The sequence below is a fragment of the Arachis stenosperma genome, chromosome 1, assembly GCF_014773155.1.
Source record: "Arachis stenosperma cultivar V10309 chromosome 1, arast.V10309.gnm1.PFL2, whole genome shotgun sequence".
In the NCBI taxonomy this organism is placed as follows: Eukaryota; Viridiplantae; Streptophyta; class Magnoliopsida; order Fabales; family Fabaceae; genus Arachis; species Arachis stenosperma.
Window position 1 is genome coordinate 26934781 of NC_080377.1, and position 27671 is coordinate 26962451.

At 36.4% G+C, this 27671-nt stretch overlaps 1 protein-coding gene across 1 annotated transcript; it reads right to left on the minus strand.

The window, feature by feature from the left end:
- Positions 1–1052: 1052 nt before the first annotated feature.
- LOC130976781 (uncharacterized) lies at positions 1053–4286 on the minus strand. Its single transcript, XM_057901710.1, has 12 exons — positions 4137–4286; positions 3886–3957; positions 3690–3801; positions 3465–3561; positions 3202–3351; positions 2769–2901; positions 2375–2529; positions 2138–2267; positions 1830–2018; positions 1539–1709; positions 1327–1437; positions 1053–1211 (listed from the first exon to the last, which is right to left on the minus strand). Exons 1-12 carry the CDS (start codon positions 4284–4286, stop codon positions 1053–1055), a joined length of 1629 nt encoding a protein of 542 aa, XP_057757693.1.
- Between the last annotated feature and the right edge of the window lie 23385 nt (positions 4287–27671).

The window sequence follows — 27671 nt, forward strand, 5'->3', positions numbered from 1 at the left end:
TATGTATAAGCTTCATCCAAAATTTGTTGGTCTTTCTGAGTATAGAGAACTTCATGGATTGAATGGTATAGCGCATACTACTGCTGTTGATCTTTACATTATAATATGATGCAAAATTTGTTTACGTATTTACAATTTACATATTCACCATATATTGAAAAAAATGGATTCAGCAATAATTGGATAAAATATAGTGAATACACCATTCATTATATTCAAAAAAACAGTGTTTTCGTATACAGTCACAATGAAAACAGAATTATTATTATAAAATATATAGTTAAACTTACTCTACAATAAATCAACTAATCAAAATTTTGTGCCACTAATGTCAAAATAGTGTATTCAAAGAACTGGGTATTTGAGTCTCAAATTGACATGAGAGAGAGCCAATAAAATCCAAATATTTTTTAAATGACTTCATCTAATAAAAAAAATTAGTCAAATAGAAAATCATGAGTGACTTTGTGGTGTACATATATCCTTGTCATCATTTTAACAAAGAATGAACTTTTTTAATACCTAAGCTATATTAGCCATTATAGCCAAAACTCACCTAAGAAATCTATCAAAACAAAAGAAATGGCCAAAAGATCACTTCCAACCTTTTCAATACAAATATATCAAGAAAGTACAAATCAATTCAACAACACGTGAATATTCAGTCATCTAAATATCATAAAGCATTCACTTGGCAAAACCACATAAGTTAAAAAAATAAACTAAATTGTGAAAGGAGAGATTTTTATATCATAAAAGAGCTACTGCATTTTATTGAATTTCAAAGAAATAAGTTCAAACATAAAGGGCTAAATAGCTAATTTGCCTAGTGGCTAAGGATATTGTGTCCACACCCTAGCACTTAATCTATTACATAAGAAAGATGCCCAAAAAACAATCCAAACAACTTATACAAAACATGACAACACACGCATATTCTCATCCACTAGAATCTAATGCATCAAATGCTATTACATGGATACAACCAAAATACATAATGCCCTAGATTAGTCCTAATCAGTAGCTCTAGTTAACTGCCATGGGCAGCCACTTCAATTAACCCCATGTCCAGAGGAGCCATCATTCCCCGCGCCACGAGACTCATCAGCTTCATCAAATTGCAGCCTCAAGGATCTTCTCAACCTCTTCAACAAAGGCTTCACATCTTTCTCAGCATCAACAGAGCCTCGATTAACGCCAGCCACATACTCCTAGTGTAAACAATTGCATGAAAATATAAACCTAATTAGAGGGATAATTAATGAGTTCTAGTCAAAGGAAGTTGATCATAAAATTAAGAGCCTTGTCAAAAAAAAAATTGGCAACACTACTCGCTTCTTCACTTTCATCAACTTCATCAGATGAATTTTCAGAACTATCCATTTCATTTAACTTATCCACCACAGCATCAGCATACTTTCTCTTAAGGAGAGGACACTATTAAATGACACAACATATTAGGTTTAATTTAAACACAACTCAAAAAAGGGTGAAAACTAATACAGAAAAAATAACAGAAGAAACTGGAAGCATGAAACCTTAGCATCTTCATCAGCTCCCAAGTCAACAACACTTGATTCTGGTTGGGTAAATTGAGGCAAACCAGCAAAGAGCTCGGAGCAGCTGGAAGGAGTCAATCCCAAATTCGATGATTCAGTAACCTTAGAGGGCTCCCCAAATGATCCCTCTCCTTTTAGTACAAAGCCAGCCTTGGATAATACAAAGCACATCCGATATAAGACATGAATAAAGGTGAAACAACCAAAAAATGAAAAATTTAAGAAAGAAATTATTAAAATGAAACAATAGGTGCGAATTTCGTTTTATACCTTTTCGGGACTCAAATCTGAACCAGAGAGCTCAAACATTCCAAGTATTGCAGCATCATCACAAACACGCCTCACTGTATAAGTCCCTTTGAATTTCTCCATCCCAACAGGACTACTAAGAACCTTGAACAGCATAGTTTTTCCAACAATTTCTTGAAATATAGGAGGAGACTGTGTGCCAAACACAACCTACGAACAATACAAAACAGACACAACAGAAAAAATGAATCGGTAGAAACCTAAGGATAAGAAAACTCTTTAACAATAAAATCAGTGCATAAAAAGAATATAGCATTCGAGTGACTTACATCAACATCCTTAAGATGTTGTTCAAATAGCTGGGCACAAGTCTTATTCAGTAGGTAGCTTGCCTCACGATCAAAGAGGACAAAAATAGAAACACCAGTGAAATCCTCAACCAACACCTTCACTCTAAACCTGGATTTTTTTAAGATGCACATACATACTGGCCTAAGGTTAACAACTACGCAGAAATAATTCACTATTTAACAAAGCATAAAGGAAGCATTGTAAAATATTTATACCTAGGAGTCATATTTGTAACATGGATGTTGCAAAACTGACAAAAGTAAATCTCAGATTTTGCCAGAATACCTCTACCACACACACAAACAGAGTACCACCAAGGATCATCCTCAACTATTTTAGCTATCTTCGCTAGTACAACAAAAGTTCCAGCCTAAAAATATAAAACCAAGTCTATAAATGTTAAGACATTATAACCAAAGATAGTTGTAACACAAACTAAAACTGAAAAACTGAAATAAATACCAACAGCATAGTATTTTTAAGTACAAAGGAGGAAAAAAGCATTAACATGATTACAAAACAAAGTAGTATTTACTAACGAATAGAAAAAGAAAATTTAGCACAAATTATCAAGAGTAAACATGATAAAAAAATTAAACTGGTTCCAACCCGGTTGTTATCATCAAGCGACTTCACAGTACACCTAGGTGTGAGCTTCATAAAATCTTCTTCTATTCCGATATTTTTTCCAGATCCAACAAAGGCAATGGGTTGGGATGCACTAACTCCATGTGGAATAGAACTGTTAACAAATACAGCACCAACTTAAATAAGTAAACAATGACAGCAACAACAACAACAAACACAACAGAATCTACATGTAAAAAAATACCTTTTCCTAAAAGCTGCCACCTCTGGGATGTCAAGATTAAATCCAAGCTTTGATGTAAACATAACATTCTGAAGTCCAACTCTACCTAATATATATATATATATATATATATATATATATATATATATATATATATATATATATATTTATATATACATTGGTTACATGAATATAGTGGTAAAACCAAGTTAACTTGGATAACTGACACACCTGAAATGAAAATTTACATGATACAAACCTCTAAAAACCTTAACTTTGGCAAGCTGTAAAACAACAACTGGCTGTTCAGCATACCCAGAAGACAGAAATCGATTAAGTTCGTCAACATATTCACCAAATAAGGCACACCGAATCCTGTGACTGAAAACAACCAACAAAATCACCTACACTATTAGAAACTTGACTATACAAACACACCGAAAACAAAAAAGAATCCCAATAAGAGGAAGAGGTAGAAATTAAAGAACGCTAACTCATTTTTAGCAAGTTCCATCACAGCCATCTTCATCTTCTTTCCATCTTTATCATATTCTTTCTCTTCCGACACAGAGACCAACAGATGCACCACATCTCAAATAAATATTTAAAAAAATACTATTAGGAAATAATGACAACAAAGCAATATTCTACAAATCACAAAGAAACAAGACTGCAATCATTCCAGCCAGAAAAAAGTATGAGCAAATAGCACAACATACCAACTAAGAAATCGGAATCCTCTTTAGTTTCCAAAAGTTCAGTGAATGGAGAGATTGTAAGAGCAGATTTTGGAATAAAATCGCAGATAGCATCCCTAACAGTGGTCCTGAACTAAAAAATCAACTTAAACTGATGCCTAGTGGTCCTATAAGATCCTTGGTTTGGCACAACAGAGAAGAGCTTCATTACATATACTCGACCCTCGGTGAGAAGTTGTTTGAACCTGTAAATCATAGTCTTCCGAACAGTAGCTTGTATCTTGCACCCCTACCAATCAACATAAATTATACTAAAAATCTTATAAATGACAAATCAAATACGGAGAAAAACAAATTTAAATGAAACAAAATTTCAGACTTAGATATAAAAAGGGCAAGGAGAAACACATCTAAATAAAAAAAAAAAGAGTCAAAAATTTTTAATAGATTTAGACCACTATAACTCACAGATTCATCAACCAAAATCATCTCCATGAAATTTGGGAGAAGTTGACCAGTGAAAGTTGGAACAGTCCAAAGCCTAATCACCCTAACTTTGAGGTTCCATGCTTCCTTCTCAGGATTAATCTTATTAACCATATCCATAGCAGTTGTCATATTGACATGCAATTGAAGGAATGAAAGAAGGAACAGATTTCAATAAATCAAACAGCAATTAAGAAACACATACAATAGCAACATGAATTTGAGAAAAATCTGCCATGATCAATGGGTTCTGCCTTTATTTATAAACACAAATCAATTGAGTAATTTGAATTTCGAAATCCATAGAACCCTTATTTTGGGAGGAAAAAAAATAAGCAACATAGACATTTGAAAGATATTGGTGTTGATTGACATTGGATATCAATCGAAAGATATTTGCAGGCCCCATTAAATAATCCTATATATAGGACCTAAGCAAACAACAATCGATACACAAATAAGGTGTATAAATGGTAAGCTATATTAACCCTAAGTTATCTTCTATATAAATTGTAAGTTAATAGGAGAAGAGAGGATGAGAGAGAAGAGAGAGATAACAAAGACAACATGAGGTAACACCTAGAGAAAAGCGAGAACTACAAATAAAAAGAAAACCTATGCATAGATTTAGGAGTGGTAGACCTAGATGACGACACCTTTTAGTATAGATATCATTATTTGATTAGACTTCCTATATAATTATATTTCCAATGGCAAATATATCATATTCCCAATAAAGTTACACAAAAGATAATTATCTATCTATGTAATGAAATACCAAAAAGAAAGTGGCCATCAATAAAGTTCAAAAACTGAGCTCAAAAGAAAAAAAAGATATACACTTAAAATGGGTGAAAGAAAAAATAGAGTTCAGTTAATAAAACAAACTATGTAAAAAAGTAATACAATAGGCCAAAGAAATGTGAAAAAACTATGAATCAACAAATGAGTTATGGCTTTATGTATAAACATATATCAATTAAGAGATTTGAATTTTGAAATACATAGAATCTTTACTTTGGGGTGTTCTAGGGGGGGAGGGACGAAGTAAGTAACATGGAAATTTAAAAGATAATTAGTGACCTCAGATATCTAGACATCTAGCGAAAGATATTCACGGCCCCCAATAAGTAATCCTCTATGTAGATACTAAACTAAGAACAATAGATATAAATCTAGAGATATGTAGTAAACAGCGACCCCTATCAGAAATCTTTTTTACAGACCAAAGCAAGCAGCAATATAAATGAGTAAGAAAGAGAATAGAAAGAGAATAAAAAGAGAGGGAAGTGGAAGTTAACAAAAACATGAGGTGACACTAAGGGAAATGCAAGTGCGCTTCAAATATATTTAGATTTCCAATGAAAAAATATATCATATTTCTAATGAAAATACACACAAGCTAATTTTTTATCTAGTTAAATACACAAGAATAAATATACATCAATAATTCTAAAACTAAAAGCTAAATCTAAATAACTCAATCAATTGTAGCAAATATTACAAAAAATAAATAACTAAATCTAAATAACATGCAAGTTCAATTCAAGTGGTGTATAATAATACAAATAAGGATAATCTTCTCACTAATTTTAATTCAAAAAAGAGGAAAAACAGAATATGTAAGTGATATGAAAGCAGTAGATGGAAAGGCAAAGATGAGGTCCTTGATGGTTAGATTCAATAGCGAGAAAGTGCTTTCCGATTGAATTTTATAGAAATTTCCACCTTTTACAATAGAAGCTTTTTAAGATTAAATGTCTAAAAATATATCATTTTAAGGGTTTAAATAAAAGAGTTAAGAGTTCTAATGCGAAGCAAATGGTGAAAAAAAAAGGCAGAACAGCAACACTAATTATTTATTTAGTTAAAGACCGAAAAAGAAATAGGGCATCAATAATTCAAAGATGAAAAGCTAATTTAGCATCATAAATAAAATAAAATAAATAACACCACCATACCAAAAATTCAATCAAAACAAACTCTCACAAGATTTTGTTTATCAAATAATAAAATAAAATTTAGAGATATGCAAAAGTCAAAAATTAGAAATTTTCTCCCACCTAAATAGAATAAAATTTTGGAAAAAATAAAAAAATGAAAAATAATAAAACTCACATCTACCTCCAGCAATTAGTATTGAGCCAAAAATAATAAAAACTTTTTTCACCTACCAATTAACATACGAAAAAACAAACCAAACAAAAAAAAGTTTATAACGATAATAGTGAATGAAATAATAAAAAATCACGTCATTGGTTATTAGAAAATTATTAGGCAATTGAAATTCAAGATAATAATTTTTTTATTTGAAAGAATAATATGTTTTCATCTTTGGGTACGTATGCACAGTATAAGCGGTTAATTATTCATATTTAAGCTATAGAGACTAATTGAAAATTTTTGCACAATAAAAGAACTTTATTAAACCTTTTAAACTATAGAGATTTCCAAAGTAATCAATGCTAAATTAAACTAAAAAATGCATATAGCACCATACTTGGATCCGTGGTGGAGATAGTAGCCACTCCATTGAAGTCACAGGAATCAGGAGTCTTTCCCTTCTTATGATAGTAACTATCAAAAGCGTAAGTTGAATGTGCAATCACATTGTCTAGTTCATCACATGGTTGTCCCTGCCGTATAGCAGAGCATTTCACTTTGCCCAGTCCACATGCCCAATCTAGTACAAATAAGGATAAGCTTCTCACTAATTTTAATTCAAAAAAGAGGAAAAAAGAAAATGTAAGTGATATGAAAAATAATGGTCAAAAGAAAAGATAAAAAAAATACTAAATAAAAAGTCAAACAAAATGTTAAAAGCAAAGTAAGATGAACTGTAACACCCTACCATATAGAGTCTTATGCTTAAGTCATAATTCAGGGATGTTAAGGTATTACGACCTCTAAAATAAAAATTTAGTACGTATAGTAGTATGAATGATTGATTATAACTAGGAGCCTTTGTAGAAAAAGGGGTAAACAAAAAAATCGCAACTCAAAAGCGCAACACTCCGATCGATAACGTAACGAACAAGAATAAACCAACGCGAGATTATATATATACAAAGGAGTGTCAAAAACAGGAATATCAAGACTCAAAATCCGGCTGCGAAGATAACCGGTCCGAGCATATAGCAATTTATACATATGATAAAATAAGGAAAACCCCAAAGAAAACCCAAAGGGACACGAATACAAAAAACCTATTCTCCAAAATCTCTCATAAGAGGAGTCATCACAGTTTGTATTATTTAATGGAGATAAAAGTATCTAAGCAAAATATATAAACCAAAACAGAGTCCCGAGAACAAAGGATCTTCGCAAATCTAGAAGTCTCCAGCATGCCTCAGCGGGAAACCTTACGTCCTGCATCTGAAAACCACAAAATCCGCATGGGTGAGAACCAAAGGTCTCCAGCATGGTAACAGCTTCCACATATATAATACATAATAATAGAGGAAAGCCAAAGGCAATCCTAGAACTTCCTCCAGATAATATCAAAGCTTATAAATAAGCTAAATCAAAAAGGGCATCTGACTAAAGATCCTTCAGTCTAACTAATACTTCCCTTTCCAATTCCTTCAGACCTCCCAACTACCAGTAGGAGTATAATGTAGCAAACACAGTTATATCAAGCAAGAAATATACAAATAGGAACAAATAAGGCATTTAGACAATTAGCAAGTAATATGCAGTCAAATAGGCAATCTCAAACAATTCATATAGTATGCATATGATGAATGCCTGTCCCTAGTGGCTGATGATATCATCTGTCGGTTATAGAGCCAACCCGACAAGTCCTGGTAGCTAACCATTGGACTGTCCCTCTGTCGCGCATCCCCAACTCGAGTTATACTCATCATAAACTTGATCATAATCATGATCTATATCCATCACCTTCACTGGTGAATATTTACGGGGGCGAGCTCATCCGGGGCTTTCACAGTGTCTGGCCACCCTAACGACATAGGGTCAAAAGAGCTTCGAGTCTCAACCTGGAGCACGTGGTGGCTAGCCACTGTTTCCTTCCAGGGAAACTCTCATCTCCAACAATGGAAGTGCAACATTCACAATTCATTCAACAGCATATATGCATTTATACTTAGCCATAATCATGGCTCCGCCGTATCACGGCAATAATCCAGCCATCCGACTCACGGTTAAATCCATAACCAGCCACCCAGCTCACGGTTAAATCCATAACCAGCCATTTCATTAACAATTACAGCCTTTCGGCCCATGGCATAACAAGCACTTCCACCACCATCCTCCGCCTCTCACATAATCATCTTTGATCCTTATTGATCATTCATTTTTTCCTTGCTTCACTCGCAAGTTACCACATCCCCTAGCTCCTTTTCTAATAGCTAGGCATATCATAATGATTTAAGACATAAGTGGTGAGATCGGAGTCTTAGAAGTATGAGATTTGGCTTTTAAAACTCAAAAATCAACTTTGGGATGAAAACAGGGCCACACGTACGCGCACTCCACGCGCACGCGTGGATTGCCACAAAACTCATCGACACGTAAGCGTCATGCATGCTAATGCATGGATTGAAAAATAGCCAAGCGACGCGCACGGGTCAACCACGCGTACGCGTGGGTGCTCTCGTGCCCCAGGCACAAAACTGGCACAGTTCTGGCACAACTCTCTGGAAAATGGCTGGGCATTGGGTGCAGCACATTCGGCGCGCCCGCGCACATCACGCGTACGCGTGGATGGCGCTTTCTGGAAGAACGGTGCGTATGCGCCAAGTGCGCTTACGCGCGGAGTCACTCTGCTAAAAATTTTCTAAGTTAAAATCTGCAGAATTCACAAATTCAACCCCCAATCTTCCAACGGACATAACTTTCTTATTTTAAATCATTTTTCACCCGTTCTTCGAACGGCATGGACATTCCGGATCCAATTTCATTTCTAAACAGATTTGGTACAAAATGGAGATTTGTAGTCCAAGTTATGTCCCGTCAAAGTATGCCTAAAAACCATATTTTCATACAAAACCACCAAGTGCCATTTTTAAAGCAAGCCATTTCTAACTCTTTTCAAAATCAATCAAAACATGCCAATTTCATCCCTTTTCTTTGAAATCAATCAAGATATATCAAATTCAACATCAAGCCTCCTCAATTCACACATTGACACTTTACCACAATTTACAAAATCATTATCCCATCACTTTAACACACTTCACCCAAGTGGCTCAAACCCAAACACATTGACATATCATATACTCTTTCTCATGCCAATTTTTAACAACACCAATTCCAATAAATCATCATTGTACACAATCAATATCATACTCACCATCAACATGGTTCAACCCACAATTCAACCATAACCAATCATCAAGCATATATCACAACATGCATATTTCTCATACATCATACCATCAAGGAATCAATAATCATCATTACATATATGACCACATCATATATATCAACCATTCAACAACACCAACAATTCAATGAGTATCTTAGGGCCTCTAGCCTAAGTATTTCCTACCACATTACATATTAGATACGAGAAACCGAGACCATACCTTAGCCGATTTCCCAAGCTCAACCGGAGCACTTCCAAACCACTTTTCCTCAAGCTCTCAAGGCCTCAACACCTCCAAGAACAGATTTTTCACCACCAAATCCCCTTTCAAGCTTTTCAATATCACCAATCAAGCTCCAATATTCACACATACCCAACCTAAGCCACAATCATCATACCCATACACAACATCTCAATTCCCAAACATCATAGAACAATAAATTACACTAGGGTTGAGAATCTTACCACACCCAAGATCCAAGGAGACAAGATTAACCTTCTCCTTCAAGAGAGTTAGGTCCTATAACATCAAAGAGACCAAAATCTCAACATTTTTGCTAATAAAACTCGAAATTAAAGCTGGAAATTCGAAGAGCAAAACATGGCTTACCTCAAGATTAATTGTATGGGTTTTGTAGAGCTCTTCGCGGTGAACGCGTGGCCACAAACGGTGTGGCAATCGGAGCTCTAGATCAAAAGTTATGGTGGTTTGAAGATCAAGTGAGATATAGAAGTTTGAGAGAGTGTTCTTTCTCCATTCTCTCTAACTTTCAGCGTGTTTTTGAGTGTTGTGAGGAGAGAGAGTGCTGAAAACTAGGGTTTTGGTTTAGTTTAGTTGGGCCAAGGGCCCACTTTGGGTCCGGTTGGCCCGGTTTGGCCCGTTCGGTCCAATCTTGGTCCGAATTCTATAAAATTGGTACCGAAATTCTCGTCTCAATCTCCTCTATCATATTTAGCCATAAAAATCACATTTAGGGCTTTCTAGAATAAATTCTCATTTATGGGTTAATTAGCCGTTAATTAATCGGGTCTTACATTCTACCTACCTAATTGGGAATTTTGCCCACAAAATTCAAATGTAATTACCTGAGAATAAATACGGATAATCCGTTCACATCTCCGACTCAAGTTCCCAAGTGTGTTCCTCAACACCGCCTCGACTCCATGCCACTTTGACTAATGAAATCTCTTTTCTATGCAACCGTTTGATACTAGTATCATCAATTCTGACCGGAGCCACTGGAAACGTCAAATCTTCTCTTAATTGAACCGATTCAGGTTCCAACACATGGCTAGTATCAGGAGTGTACTTTCGAAGCTGCGACATGTGAAACACAGCGTGCAGATTTGAAAGATGAGGTGGTAGAGCCATCCGATACGCCACCGGTCCAATCCTCTCCAGGATCTAAAATGGACCAATGTATCGAGGATTCAACTTCTTTGCTTTAATCCCCCTACCTACTCCCGTGGTCGGAGTAACCTTAAGGAAAACATGGTCTCCTTCCTCAAAATCTAAGGGTTTTCGCCTCTGGTCGGCGTAACTCTTTTGACGACTCTGCGCCATAAGCATCCTATCACGGATTTTCTTGACTTGTTCAGTGGTCTCAGCTACCATTTCCGGCCCCAACAAGCTTTTCTCTCCAGCTTCATACCAACATAGCGGAGATTGACATTTCCTCCCATACAAGGCCTCATACGGAGCCATTCCGATGCTCGCATGGTAACTATTATTGTATGCAAACTCCACTAATGGCATATACCGATCCCAACTCGCCGGTTGGTCCAAAACACAAGCTCTCAACATATCCTCTAGTGTTTGGATCGTCCTCTCGGATTGACCATCTGTTTGAGGATGGTAAGCCGTGCTCAAGCTTAATCGGGTTCTAAAAGCTTTCTGAAATGCACCCCAAAACCTTGAAGTGAAACGAGAATCTCTATCAGAGATTATAGTAGCAGGTACACCATGAAGTCTCACAATCTCCTTTATGTATAACCGTGCTAGCTCCTCAAGGGTGTAAGTCATCCGAATGGGTAAAAAGTGAGCTGACTTCGTCAGTCGGTCGACAATCACCCAGATAGCATCAAAACCAGCCCTAGTCCTTGGTAATCCCGACATAAAGTCCATTGCAATACTTTCCCACTTCCATTGTGGAATCTCTAAAGGTTGCAACATCCTAGAAGGTCTTTGATGTTCAATCTTTACCTTTTGACAAGTTAAGCACTTTGAAACATATTCCGCCACATCATTCTTCATACCCGGCCACCAGAACATCACCTTTAAATCATGGTACATCTTAGTACTTCCCGGGTGAATGGAGAATCTGCTTTTGTGTGCCTCCTTTAAGATATCTTGCCTCAATGTGCCAACATCCGGCACAATGATCCTACCCTTGAACCTCCATAACCCATCTTTTTCTTCCGCCACTCTCCACTGTTTTCCTTGCTCAATAGCCGGTAACACCTTCCATAACGCTTCATCATTTTGATGAGCCTTTAGGAGTTCGGACTTAAAGTCACTTGAGATTTCTAATTGGCTCACATATAAAGTTTCGGATACTTCTCGAGTACCAATTTTCAGACTCCCAAATTCCTTGAGCAACTTCTCCTCTTGAAGCATCATCCAAGCCGCATATAATGACTTCCGACTTAACGCATCCGCCACTACATTCGCCTTTCCCGGATGGTAATTCAACTCAAAGTCGTAGTCCTTCAACAATTCCATCCACATTCTCTACCTCATATTAAGCTCTTTCTGATCAAAGAGGTATTTCAAGCTCTTATGATCAGAGAAAACTTAGAACTTAACCCCATAGAGGTAATGCCTCCACACCTTTAGCGCAAACACGACCGTAGCAAGCTCTAAATAGTGCGTAAGATAATTAACTTCATGTGGCCTCAACTGCCGTGAGGCATACGCCACCACATTATGATGCTGCATCAGCACGCACCCTAAACCCTTTAATGAGGCATCACAGTACACCTCAAACGGCTCGTTCGGCTCAGGTAACACTAACACAGGTGTAGTGGTCAACTCTTTCTTCAACGTTTGAAAGCTCTCCTCGCATTCAGGAGTCCAAACAAACGGAGTGTCTTTGCGGGTTAACTTTGTCATTGGCAAAGCTATCTGTGAAAAGCCCTTGATAAACCTTCGGTAATAGCCAGCTAAACCCAGAAAACTCCTAATCTCCGTTACGGTGGTTGGTTGCTTCCAATCCATCACAGCCTCCACCTTAGTTGGATCTACGGCTATTCCCTTCTTACTCACCACGTGGCCCAAAAACTTCACCTCACTCTTCCAAAACTCACACTTAGACAATTTTGCATAGAGTTTCTTCTCCTTTAAAATCTGCAACACGGTCCTCAAGTGTTCCGCATGCTCTTCTTCAATCTTGGAATAAATCAGTATGTCATCAATGAAGACAACAACGAATTTATCTAGAAACAGACGGAAAACTTTATTCATGTAATCCATAAACACTGCAGGAGCATTCGTCAATCCAAAAGACATCACATTGTACTCGTAATGACCATAATGAGTCCTAAAAGCGGTCTTAGGGATATCCTCACCCCTCACCCTTATCTGGTGATAACCGGATCACAAATCGATCTTGGAGAAAACCCCAGCTCCTTGTAACTGATCTATGAGATCATCAATTCTCAGCAATGGGTACTTATTCTTTATTGTAACCTTGTTCAGCTGCCTGTAATCCACACAGAGCCGCATACTCCCATCTTTCTTCTTTACCAGTAGCACTGGCACACCCCACGGAGAGACACTTGGTCGTATAAAATTCTTTTCCAACAAATCCTCTAACTGAGACTTTAGCTCGTTCATCTCTAACGGTGACATCCGATAAGGAGCGCTTGAGATTGGTCCCGCCCCGGGCACCAACTCAATAGCAAACTCAACCTCTCGGTTAGGTGGAAACTCATCAATATCATTGGGAAACACTTCCGGAAACTCACACACAACCGGAATCTGTTCCAACCTTTGATCATCACCCAAAACGCCCGCGGTTAACAACAGGATACCCTGACATTCGATCCCAGAACAGTTCACCATCATCGAATTCAAGTAATAATTATTCACCACGACTGGCCCTTCTGTATCTTCTGGCATAAAGTACACCGACTTTGTAGAACAATCAAGCATGACATGATTCTTAGATAACCAGTCCAATCCCAAGATAAGATCAAGACCGATCATCGGCAAGCATATTAAATTATGAATAAAATCACGCTGCTTGAATCTAAAGGAATCTTTCGGGCATCCTAGCCTAGTTACCATGGCTTCATGGGTAGCATTATATACTTTTAGGTCATAACCTAAGGTTACGATCTTCAATCCTAACTCATGAGCTTTTTCAAATGCAATGAATGAATGCGATGCTCCCGAATCAAATAAAGCATTTAAAGTTTGACCAGCCATTTCACAGTTACCTCGAATGAGTGTCTCAGATCCCTCGGCACCTATAGCTGAGGTGGTGAACACCCGACCAGTCTGTTGTGCCTTTCCAGCACCTTGTTTCTGCTTCTCCGGACAACTTGCGGCTTTATGCCCTGCTTTTCAATAATTGTAGCACAAGCCCCATCCGGCCTTGCATGGTGCTCCCGGATGGTGACTCCCACATCTAGTACAAGCTTGATCATTCTGAGGATGCTTCCCAAACTTCTTCCCTTGGGAGTTGTTGTTGTTGGGCCTCCTGAAAGAGCTTCCCCCCTTGAAAGGCGGACCTCTAGGTGCAAAGCTCTTCCCTTAGTTCTGTGGGAATGATCCTTTGTGACTCCCTTTCTCAGTGGCTGCCCTCTTCACACACTCTTCAGCAACCCTACACTTGTTCACCAACTCGGAGAAAGTCCTAATCTCCATTGGTCCTACTGAACTGAAGATATCGCCCCGGAGTCCTCCTTCATACTTAACACACTTCCATTCCTCATATTCCACCGGAGTCCCTTGGCACATACGATAGAACCTGAACAGCTCTTCAAACTTGTCAGTATACTCTGATACGGACATGGTACCCTGCTTCAGCTGGAGTAACTCAAGTTCCTTGGCCGTCCTAGCAGAAGTCGGAAAGTACTTCTTATAGAACTCCTCTTGGAAGACATTCCTGGTGATATAGTCATCACCCTGCTGCAGAAGACATTGGATACCTTGCCACCAATGCGACGCTTCACCGGTGAGCATATAGGTAGCAAACTCGGCACGCTGTCCTTCAGGCACCACTTGTGCTTGCAGCGCTCGCTCTATAGCCTGAAACTATGTATCAGCCTCAGTCGGGCTAGTAGTTCCCTTGAACTTAGGCAGATTAACCTTCAAAAAATTTGCCAGTGTCATCGGGCCCTGAACTCCACCTCCATCATTACCATGGTTGTTCATCTGTTGACCAAGAGCCTTAGCAGTGGCTTGCATAGCAGCAGCCATATTCTCCAACGCAGTCATAAAGTTCATCGAGTCATTAGGGTTATTCTCTGGCGCACGAACGTTAGTACGACCTGTACCATGGCCTCTACCACGTCAACGAGGTGCCATCTGGTCCCTATACACAGCAAACAATCGATATTAAGTTGATCAATCTCAATATCGGAAGTCTAGTGCTTCAAAGTCCCAAATGCATGCTTATGAACGTTTATGCCAATTATATCAAGCAGATATACTAATAGCACATAACACACATACAGAGAATGCACAGAAGCATAGTAAGTCCGTCCCTCAGGCACTACAGGAACGAACTGCTCTGATACCATAATGTAACACCCTACCATACATAGTCTTATGCTTAAGTCATAATTCAGGGATGTTAAGGTATTACGACCTCTAAAATAAAAATTTAGTACGTATAGTAGTATGAATGATTGATTATAACTAGGAGCCTTTGTAGAAAAAGGGGTAAACAAAAAAATTGCAACTCAAAAGCGCAACACTCCGATCGATAACGTAACGAACAAGGATAAACCAATGCGAGATTATATATATATACAAAGGAGTGTCAAAAACAGGAATATCAAGACTCAAAATCCGGCTGCGAAGATAACCGGTCCGAGCATATAGCAATATATACATATGATAAAATAAGGAAAACACCAAAGAAAATCCAAAGGGACACGAATACAAAAAACCTATTCTCCAAAATCTCCCATAAGAGGAGTCATCACAGTTTACATCATTTAATGGAGATAAAAGTATCTAAGCAAAATATATAAACCAAAACAGAGTCCCGAGAACAAAGGATCTTCGCAAATCTAGAAGTCTCCAACATGCCTCAGCGGGAAACCTCACGTCCTGCATATGAAAACCACAAAATCCGCATAGGTGAGAACCATAGGTCCCCAGCATGGTAACAGCTTCCACATATATAATACATAATAATAGAGAAAAGCCAAAGGTAATCCTAGAACTTCCTCCAGATAATATCAAAGCTTATAAACAAGCTAAACCAAAAAGGGCATCTGACTAAAGATCCTTCAGTCTAACTAATACTTCCCTTTCCAATTCCTTCAGACCTCCCAACCACCAGTAGGAGTATAATGTAGCAAACACAATTATATCAAGCAAGAAATATACAAATAGGAACAAATAAGGCATTTAGACAATTAGCAAGTAATATGCAGTCAAATAGGCAATCTCAAACAATTCATATAGTATGCATATGATGAATGCCTGTCCCTAGTGGCTGATGATATCATCTGTCGGTTATAGAGCCAACCCGACAAGTCCTGGTAGCTAACCATTGGACTGTCCCTCTGTCGCGCATCCCCAACTCGAGTTATACTCATCATAAACTTGATCATAATCATGATCTATCCATCACCTTCACTGGTGAATATTTACGGGGGCGAGCTCATTCGGGGCTTTCACAGTGCCCGGCCACCCTTACGACATAGGGTCAAAAGAGCTTCGAGTCTCAACCTGAAGCACGTGGTGGCTAGCCACTGCTTCCTTCCAAGGAAACTCTCATCTCCAATAGTGGAAGTGCAACATTCACAATTCATTCAACAGCATATATGCATTTATACTTAGCCATAATCATGGCTCCGCCGTATCACGGCAATAATCCAGCCATCCGGCTCACGGTTAAATCCATAACCAGCCATTTCATTAACAATTACAGCCTTTCGGCCCATGGCATAACAAGCACTTCCACCACCATCCTCCGCCTCTCACATAATCATCTTTAATCCTCATTGATCATTCATTTTTCCCTTGCTTCACTCGCAAGTTACCACATCCCCTAGCTCCTTTTCTAATAGCTAGGCATATCATAATGATTTAAGACATAAGTGGTGAGATCGGAGGCTTAGAAGTATGAGATTTGGCTTTTAAAACTCAAAAATAAACTTTGGGATGAAAACAGGGCCACGCGTACGCGCACTCCATGCGCACGCGTGGATGGCCACAAAACTCATCGACGCGTAAGCGTCATGCACACTAACGCGTGGATTGAAAAATAGCCAAGCGACGTGCACGCGTCAACCACGCGTACGCGTGGGTACTCTCGTGCCCCAGGCATAAAACTGGCACAGTTCTGGTACAACTCTGTGGAAAATGGCTGGGCATTGGGTGCAGCACATTCGGCGCGCCCGCGCACATCATGCGTACGCGTGGATGGCGCTTTCTGGAAGAACGGCACGTACGCGCCAAGTGCGCTTAGGGGGGGTCACTCTGCTAAAAATTTTCTAAGTTAAAATCTGCAGAATTCACAAATTCAACCCCCAATCTTTCAACGGACATAACTTTCTCATTTTAAATCATTTTTCACCCATTCTTCGAACGGCATGGACATCCCGGATCCAATTTCATTTCTAAACAAATTTGGTACAAAACGGAGATCCGTAGTCCAAGTTATGTCCCGTCAAAGTATGCCCAAAAACCATATTTTCATACAAAACTACCAAGTGCCATTTTTAAAGCAAGCCATTTCCAACTCTTTTCAAAATCAATCAAAACATGCCAATTTCATCCCTTTTCTTTGAAATCAATCAAGATATATCAAATTCAACATCAAGCCTCCTCAACTCACACATTGACACTTTACCCCAATTTACAAAATCACTATCCCATCACTTTAACCCACTTCACCCAAGTGGCTCAAACCCAAACACATTGACATATCATATACTCTTCCTCATGCCAATTTTTAACAACACCAATTCCAATAAATCATCATTGTACACAATCAATATCGTACTCACCATCAACATGGTTCAACCCACAATTCAACCATAACCAATCATCAAGCATATATCACAACATGCATATTTCTCATACATCATACCATCAAGGCATCAGTAATCATCATCACATATATGACCACATCATATATATCAACCATTCAACAATACCAACAATTCAATGCCTATCTTAGGGCCTCTAGCCTAAGTATTTCCTACCACATTACATATTAGATACGAGAAATCGAGTCCATACCTTAGCCGATTTCCCAAGCTCAACCGGAGCACTTCCAAACCACTTTTTCTCAAGCTCTCAAGGCCTCAACACCTCCAAGAACAGATTTTTCACCACCAAATCCCCTTTCAAGCTTTTCAATATCACCAATCAAGCTCAAATATTCACACATACACAACCTAAGCCACAATCATCATACCCATACACAACATCTCAATACCCAAACATCATAGAACAACAAATTACACTAGGGTAGAGAATTTTACCACACCCAAGGTCCAAGGAGCCAAGATTAACCTTCTCCTTCAAGAGAGTTGGGTCCTATAACATCAAAGAGACCAAAATCTCAACATTTTTGCTAATAAAATTCGAAATTAAAGCTGGAAATTCGAAGAGAAAAACATGGCTTACCTCAAGATTAATTGTATGGTTTTTGTAGAGCTCTTCGCAGTAAACGCGTGGCCACAAACGGTGCGGCAATCGGAGCTCTAGATCAAAAGTTATGGTGGTTTGAAGATCAAGTGAGATATAGAAGTTTGAGAGAGTGTTCTTCTTCCATTCTCTCTAACTTTCAGCGTGTTTTTGAGTATTGTGAGGAGAGAGAGTGCTGAAAACTAGGGTTTTGGTTTAGTTTAGTTGGGCCAAGGGCCTACTTTGGGTCCGGTTGGCCCGATTTGGCCCGTTCGGTCCAATCTTGGTCTGAATTCTATAAAATTGGTACCAAAATTCTCGTCTCAATATCCTCTATCATATTTAGCCATAAAAATCACATTTAGGGCTTTCTAGAATAAATTCTTATTTATGAATTAATTAGCCGTTAATTAACCGAGTTTTACATGAACAAAGAAGGGAAAGTGAATTTCTGGGAAGTGAATTTGACAGATACAAAGAAGTGTTGTCTGGATTCCAATTAGAAAAATATTTCAACCAATAAGAGGACCTTACCCGCAGCTTATGAGTTTCTTGCTCTTTTTCTTGCCGGGCGTTCGTGTAATCTTCAAGCATAGAGAGCACACGGGCCTAGAAAATCACGCACAGCAAAAATCATTTTGACACAAACTTGAACTTCAGCAACCAATTAGAATGCACCTGTTAACATCCAACATTTCTTTTTGAGACTTACATATCAAGTTTTTTTCTTCTTTTAGTGAATACATATCAAGTATATTAACGAGGGAGTACTTACATCATCCTATTTGAACTCAATCTCTTGTTCTCATTCTGTAGTTTTTGAATTCAATGCCTCTACCATTCCTACATACAAACAAAAGAACATGAAAATTTCATCCCTACCTAAAACAACAAACAATGAGACACCGAAATATATTTAGAAAGTAAATAATCAAGAAGATAAAATACCATAAAATCAGAAAACCAGAAAAAAAATAATAAACCAGTGAATACAATTGCACCATCTAAATACATTAACTTATTTTTACACACCTATAAACTTTCACATATCATAAAAAGGTAAAATTTATAAACCCACACAATAGAAAACAAAAAAATAATTTATATAAAAAATAAGCAAGTAGTGGTCTTAATTTAACTTACCCAAAAGTATTTTATCTCTGAACCCAAAAACTGCTGCATAACTGAAGAACAGGTAACTCAAAAGAAAAAAGGCAACAAAACCAAATTTGCCTCTCAATTCCCTTGTGTCCAAATCTTTGGGGGGGATGGAAGAAAAAGTAGCAAAAAATCAATTAAAAAATGAACTTATCAACAGAGGTAGTAGCTATTACCATGAAATTGAAGTTTGAATGAAGGAAAGCGTTGCAGCCACAGTGGTTTGTTCATTGCTTATCTAGACATTGGGTTCTTCACTTCTTCCTACAATCTTACAGCGTACATCACAGCAAAAAGTAACTTCTAGGTTCTGTCTAATTGGCTGTTTTTGGACTTTGTTCTGTATTTATAATTATCGTAAAAATTAAATTAAATTTATGCACGTTTAAAGATTGACAAAAACAAAATGCATAAGTAAAATACTATAGAAATCCATAGCAGAGGAAGAACAGCAATAAAAAATAGAAAAATAGCAATTAAAAAAATATTTTATCAAAAATAGCTCATGCAACAGTTTTTTAATATGGGTAAAAAACTTGTAAACTCTATCTTCTAATGTATTGCATAAAAAAGCAACTTTTTTCAAACTCTGGATATCCAAACATCTCTATTAACGAAATATGATTAATTTTATGAAGAAAAAGTGAGAACAATTTTGAACTAAATAAAGGAACCCATCAAAGTCCATTTAAATCACTTACCTTAAGAAAAAGAGCATTACATGCATACTCTAGTACTGCTCTCTCAATGCGTTTTGCATTAGATATCAAGAGATCATCTCCAACTAACTGCACAATATTGTAGTGAGTAGAAACCATCCAAATAAGATTTCTTATGAATAACATCTCATTGGTAACATGTTAGTATATTTCTAAAAATTCTAAAAATATGAATAAAGTTCTTTATAATTTTACCCGTTTTCTGAATTTCTAATAATGAAATCCTAATAGTGTCCTGCTCACAAATACAACAATTGTTAAAAACTTCTAATTTGTATGCTTATTCAATATGACTATATTTTTTGAATTTCTTTTACCATGTGCAGGAAGTTAAAGATCACAGCCAAAAGATACCACTGGTATTTTTCTAAGAGATGAAGATTCCTGCAAAAAATCAGAACAAAAATTGTCAAATATTTCCAAATAATTGACCACAGAAAATTGTCAAATATTTCCAAACCTAAATCATTATCTTCAAATCAAATCCAGCTGATATAAAAGCATGGCCTTTGTTTATTTGTTTTGAGTTAAAAAGAATATATGGAAACAGCAACGGAAACGAATTGCTTTTACAGACTCATCATGCATATACCTATCTGACGACATGCAAAAGAATAACATAATGCTCTTGTAGTATTTTTATTTTGACTAAATTAAAAATTTAAATTAATCATTCAAAGGCATAAAAAATCTTTATGAGTACCTAACAAACTTGTTTTCATAATGGTATTACCTAGTCTTTAGGCAATCTGTATAATAATATATATTTCCAATATCCTGGAGGAATGATCAAATATATAAATATAAACTTAAAAAATCTCCAAGATATGTAAAATAAATGAACTCTTAAGGGATAATACCAAAAAACTTATACAAACAGTAAGAACACATAACTTAGACAACATAATAGAACACATACATAAGAAAGGTGGGAAAAAAGGAAAAGGGGTACGAATTCTTTTTTCCTCTGTTTTCTTATATTGTTGTCGGGTTTATAGTGTACCATGGTAAGAAAAGATTTTGAGGAGCCTCCCAATAAACTTCCTACCTATGAGTGTTGATAACCTTATCTTATATTAGACCAAGAATAACAACTAATCATTTCAATTAGAAACCACAAAGAAAGATCTAAATTGAAGCTCAAAGCAGCGTAGACAACAACCTAAAATATAGACACATATGAATGAAGAATAAGTTATCAGATTTAGAGTTAAAGTCTAAATTGACCAAATAAAAAGAAACCACTGTAAGTTTGTTAATAAAGCCAAATTTAAATTTTCATTTTGTAAATAAAGCCAGAATATTATTTGAAAAAATAGAATCCAGAATATCACTAATTATTTGATCCAACCTAACTAACAATACTTGAATATAGTAAAATTAGGCCAAATTCTTTGCAAGCTTTCAGCATCAATTTGTAACAAAACCTATAAAGTAATAGAAGCACTTAAAAAAAATACAGAAAACATAGTGAATAGAAGCTCCACAATAAATGCTCACATAAAACAGAAATGACTGAAAGCAAGAATGTAACAAAGCAGTTAAGGACTAAAAGGAGCTGTAACAATAGAGCAGTAAAAGAACCGGAAGCTAGTCATTCATCCCTCTTAAACCAGATTAACAAATTTCTTAAACTACAACTTGAGGTGTATGCAAGCCTTTCAGTTAGAACCCTGCAAGAGTCTTCAAATTTGAGTTTAATAGTTGAACATTTAAAACTCTAACTTATATGGAAGCTAAAAATCTAACTAAAAGGAGAGTATGAGACATAGTCAAGACCAATTTGAGAAAAGAATGCAATAGAAGATGGCTCCCACCATGCTCTCCACATATTCCAACCTGATAAACCAACTCAATGCACTGAAACACATCAAAAAATGAATTCAATGAGATAAAAATTTGAATAAAGAAATGAAGAAAATAGGTAACGAAGGGTTACTTCGCGACTTTTGGGAGGCAGGTGTAGGCTTCGAGCACATTGGAAAAAGGGAAGGAATATTTTTTTACATATAACCAACTAATCAAGATGCCAAAAAATTATGAAGACACAAATGAAACAGAATACAACAGAATATATTATAAAAATAGCTATAAACATATGATTCTTAAGGGCTTCACCACTGCTATGAGAATCCTCAGCTTGATCTGGTTTCAGCCCTTTCGATCAGGTTTCGTTTGTGAATACCTCCATTTTTGTGGTTCCAACAACGAAGAAACTGGCCAAGATCAAAGAGAAATACGAATTAGAAGTTGGAACACAGGGTTGAAGAGATGGGGTTTGGGAGTATGAGAGAGACAAAGCTCCTTCACCAGTTAAGGTTTCAAGTAGAGAGTGGGATGGCGACAGAGAGTTACAGCTGAACCCTCTTGGCCAAACCCCAAATCAAAGACCACCAACCCACAAAGGAAACCCTAAATCACCGACTTTAAACATACAGCACCAGACAAACTGAGATCAGCAGAGTACCTCCACGAGGACAGCGACGGTTGAGATCCAACCGAACATGAATCACCAAAGCTGTTCACTTCCCTGAGCGTATTAAGCCCACAACAGAGATCGTAGTGGATCATCATCGCGAGCATCTCCCTGGCTGAAACTCACCATCACCGCCGCCAACGCCAGAACCGTTCTCCCAGACGAATAATCCACCTACCTCGGTTGGTTAGGGTTTTCAAATCGGGGTTCAGAGAGATGTTCTTCGGGAACTGGGATAGATGTTCTTCGAGAACTGGGGTATCAAACTACTCGGTGAGAGACGCAAACGAAGCGTCAATAGCCAGCGATGATATCGACCACAAGAATGGAGTGGGTCATCGAGGAAAGAACGAAGAGGAGGATGGAATTTAGGGTTTTCAAGGAGAAAGAGGAGGGGACGGGTTGAAGTGAAATGCACGGATAGGGGGAGAAGATTAGAAGGCAGAATGTAATGTAACGTGTTTACAATACCCCCGTTCCCTCTTTTTTTATTCTGGTTAATTGAGAGAATGAAATGTGGCGTAATGAGCCACGCCAATTATACAAGTAGTATGTATATATATATAGTACAATAATTAATAATATTGTATCATATTTAAATTTTTACTTTAATTTATATTATGTATGTGATTATGGTTATATAAATTTTAAAATTTAATTTTATTTGTTGGATTTTAATAATTATAGGGGCGGATAGAGAGGGCGGGTTAGAATTTAACTTTTTACTACCTGCGGATATAAATAGAGTGGGTTCGGATTATTGTAGGATAGAACGGGGTCGGATAGGACAAAAACTCGCCCCTACCCGCCCCACTACCACCCCTATAAGTAAGCATAGCTCGTAGAAAAGATCATTAAGTCCTTGGACTACCTCTCTTCTTGTTTTTCTTACTTCTTCATGGGTAACTAATTCTCTATCAAAGAATTAAAGAGCTTTGTTTATATTTTCTATAGATAATTAATTTACATTTATTTTATTTAGAAGTCTTGTATTGATCTATTTTATGATTGAGTTATTCTTCTTTCATTCAGATTAGTAAATCGAAAGGTAAACTAATTCTTTTTGGATGCTTTTATTATAACTGAAAAATTTGATATTTGAATCAAAACTTGAAAACTCTTTCATATGACTATTTAAATTCAGCTAGGAATAGTATGCGACATATACATAATTTTCAATCACTTTAATTTTCAATAAGTGACATATAATCCAGATTAAAATAACTTTTGAAATTATGTTTTCTTTTAAGATTAACTGAGCATGACTAACTTGAATATGTGACATATAATTCGACCTAAGGATAACTTTTAAATCTTATCTATCTATTCTATTATATAAAAATCGGGTTTTTGCACTTAATGATAAAGCTGATGTGGCATGCTTTTGAGAATGTTTCCTAATTTAATTCTTTTAACTCATTAAATATAATTAATTAGATGGATTAACTATATCAACTAATTGATTTGATTAGATATTTAAGTGTCACACAATTTAATATTATGTATATCAATTAATTAAATATAACTGTTAGAGTATAATTAGAATTAATTAGATCAATTAGCATTATTCAACATATCTAAATATTTATTATAGGATATTACGTCTTTATTATTTCGATACTCTTATCACCTATAAATACCTTTCTATATTGTATCATTCTACACAATTTGAATACCCACAAACCTTTTTTCTATTGCCCCTTCACTCCTTTTTAACATAGTATCAGAGTCATGGTATCCTCCTTGAGGTTGATAAATTTATTTTCTTCTGATTAAATCACCATACTTTTCATACTTTTCTTCCGTGTCATTTTTTTTCCCTTTTCTTTTGTCAATGCTTTGATTTTTTTTGCCTCATCGATCAGCTCATCCACTACTTGTTTATTCTTATGGGGAAACCATATATTTTTCGTCACCTTACGCCATTTTTTAACAGTTTTTTGGCAGTTGGCTACTCTTGTGGTAGTTACGTGTGCGTTCTCTTCCGACAGTTCCATCTGCATTTTCTTCCGACAATTTTGGCAGTTTCGTCTGCGTTCACTTTGGATATTTTAACTCTTTTTTTCTCTTTATGTGTAATTTTGTTTTGCATTAACTTTATTTATTTAAGGAAAAGTATAGGAAAACAACATAAACCAGCCAATTTTTTAAACAACTCTATTTAATAATTAATTATAAATTTTTTAAATTCAAAATTAAAATAATTAAAAACTGATTAAAGAAACCCTAATTACAAACCGTAGAAACCTTTCCTTTCTCTCACACTCTCCTAGCCGCAGAGGAACCCTTCCCCATCTCTCCCTCTCCCACTCCCACTCCCACAGCCGCGCTGTACACACTCTCCTCCGTTATCATCGTCACCGAATCACCCAGTGCAAAGCCCTCTCTGTCCTCCTCAGCCACACCAACCCTCTTCTCCTCTCTCCGCAAACCAGACATTCGCACTAGTTTCTGCTTCTTCGCCGCCACAACTCCAGGGCCGCCGAACCCTAGCTCTGGCCCCTCTCTCTGTGCCACCCTGTCTCACTCTCTAACACTGAACCAGGAGAACAGCCGAAGCTCCCTGAGCTCAGCCATGCTTCGACGCAACAGAGGACAGCCCCTGTTCCACCTCTTTCGAATGAGCTTGGAGATGCACTCTGGCTGTCTCCACCACCGCTGCAACCTCCACCTTTTTCCTAATTTCTTACTCTGTTATTCTGTGCAGGTTTTGAACAAACTCAATTTTTTAATTCTTTTATTTCAGTTTAATTTGGTTTAGTTTTGATTAGAATTTCAGTTTTAATTTTTAATCGATTTCATTATTAGTTCAGCTTGGTCTTTTACTTTCTTTTAGTGGAATTAGGTTGTTTGATAGGATTAGCTTAGGTTATTAGGTTTTGAAAAGTGTTTGGATCGAATTGTATTGCTGGAAATTGCTGTTGAATTCATTTGAGATAAAAGCGCTAAAATTGTTGATTTGATATAATTGTTGCTGGAATTATTTGAAAATAGTTAATTGTATTTATAATTTGATGTTTTGTGCTGAATTAATGGAGAATTTTCTGTTGAGATTGTGTGAAAATTGTTTGATTGTGTGAAGATTCACTGTTTTACTGCCCATTTTCACGAATATGTTGCTGAAACTATTGGGTTAATTGTGTGATTGTGTTGAGAAATTGATGACGATTTTGTTGAGAAATTAAAAATATTCTGAGTTTACTGACTGTTTTGTTAAAAAATTGCTGCTGAAAGTGTTTGGAACTATCCTGAGTTTGCTGATTGAATTGATGGAATATGCTGCTGAATTCATTTGAACTGGTTTAATTGAATTTCTATTGAATTAATGGAGAAATTATTGCTGTCATAGTTTGAATATTGTTGGGTTGTGTAGAGATTTCCAGTTTTATTGCTATTTTGCTGGAGTTGTTAAGATTATTTGATCCTGTTAATCCACTATGTTTTAGCCGATTTTGCGAAAATATGATTGCTGAATTAATTGGATTATGCTTGAGTATTGTTGTTAATCCACTAGTGATACTCCATCATGCTTTTATGTTTCTTAGATTTGAATTTTATTTAGTTTGGATTGACTGATTTGTTTGCTGAATTTTGTTTAGGTTTAATTACAATTTCATTTTTGCTGATTCATTGTTGTTAGATATCATTACTGAAAAGTGATGGGAAGGATGTTGCAGTGAAGATTCTGAAAAAGGACCATGTACAAAGAAAAAATTTCAAATGACTATTAAGCTAGTGAAGAGTCAGATAGATCTATCAGCATAAAAAATATTTAGTACATCAGAAAGTGTAAAAAAATAATGGCCTTGATCCCATTAAATTTGTCATAGCCTCAATGCCAATTCTATTGACAATTTTAGTATGTTTGTTATATTATATTCGAAAGTTGGTATTTCAAATTCTAGAAGCAAATCAAATGAAGCTTGTATCCTTGTATGGAATTAATCTTTTCATTATGTTGTCAAAGTATTTTAGAGAATTTTTCTTTTTTCACTGTCTTTGTAAGTTACCAAGCTATCATGCAAATAATGATGGCTATTACTTATATGAATATAGGTACATAAACAGAAATTTTTCTTCTTCAAAACTATTGGACATTTAAGAAACAAATACAAATAGATTATAGAAGTAATTTTGGATGGTGTATTTTAAACTATTGGACATTTGTATATGAGAACTTGAAAATACAAGATTGATAAAAAAAAGAATTTTATGATGGAAAACAAGACTGATTATACTACACTCTTAGTGTAATAGCTTCAAAAGTGAAACCAACATGGCATATTGCTTGGGAAGGAGGTGAAGGAGTTTAGAGGCATCCATAACTGCTACACAAGGAAATTTGGAAAATATATAAAGTAACATCCATTTAATATGAAAAAGGAACATCCTGATACTTGACAGAAGTAACATCCACTTAGATCTTTGTAAAAACAATCAGATATCTACATGGAGAAATATGCCGAGTAAGATTTAAAAAAAAAAGTCATGTAATTCTTAAAGAAATATAGTCTTCCACATCTACAACACAAGAAAACTTGAAAAATGTATAAATTAATATCCATTTAGTATGAAAAAGGAACATCATGATGCTTAACAGAAGTAACATCCACTTAAATCTATACAAAAACAACCAAGTATCTTCACGGAGAAACATGCCGAGTAGGATTTAAAAAGAAAAGGCCATACAATTCTTAACAAAATACAGACATCTACAACTACAACACAAGAAAATTCAAAAAATGTATAAAGTAACATCCATTTAGTAAGCAAAAAGAACATCCTGATGTTTGACAGAAGTAACATCCACTTATCATGAATTTTCTAGGTATTCTTTTTCTTTTGTGGTATGATCTTAAAAACTCCATGTTTTCTGCAATGGATGGCGAAGAAGGAAAAAAGAAAGAGAAAGATAAGTTCCATAGCCGAATCCACATGTGTGTGTGTGTGTCTTGATGGTGGCGCGCGATAGTCGACGGCGAGGCTTTTCAGCAACATAAATCAGGTAATTTTGTAA

What these genes read in the sequence shown, in the direction of transcription:
- LOC130976781 (XM_057901710.1), bottom strand. Translation starts at nt 4,286, where the DNA reads ATGACAACTGCTATGGATATGGTTAATAAGATTAATCCTGAGAAGGAA. An exon ending in GAGCTGATGAAGATGCTAAG is followed by an intron (nt 1,438 to 1,538) that starts GTTTCATGCTTC and finishes GTCATTTAATAG; the next exon opens with TGTCCTCTCCTTAAGAGAAA. An exon ending in AAAGTGAAGAAGCGAGTAGT is followed by an intron (nt 1,212 to 1,326) that starts GTTGCCAATTTT and finishes TGTTTACACTAG; the next exon opens with GAGTATGTGGCTGGCGTTAA.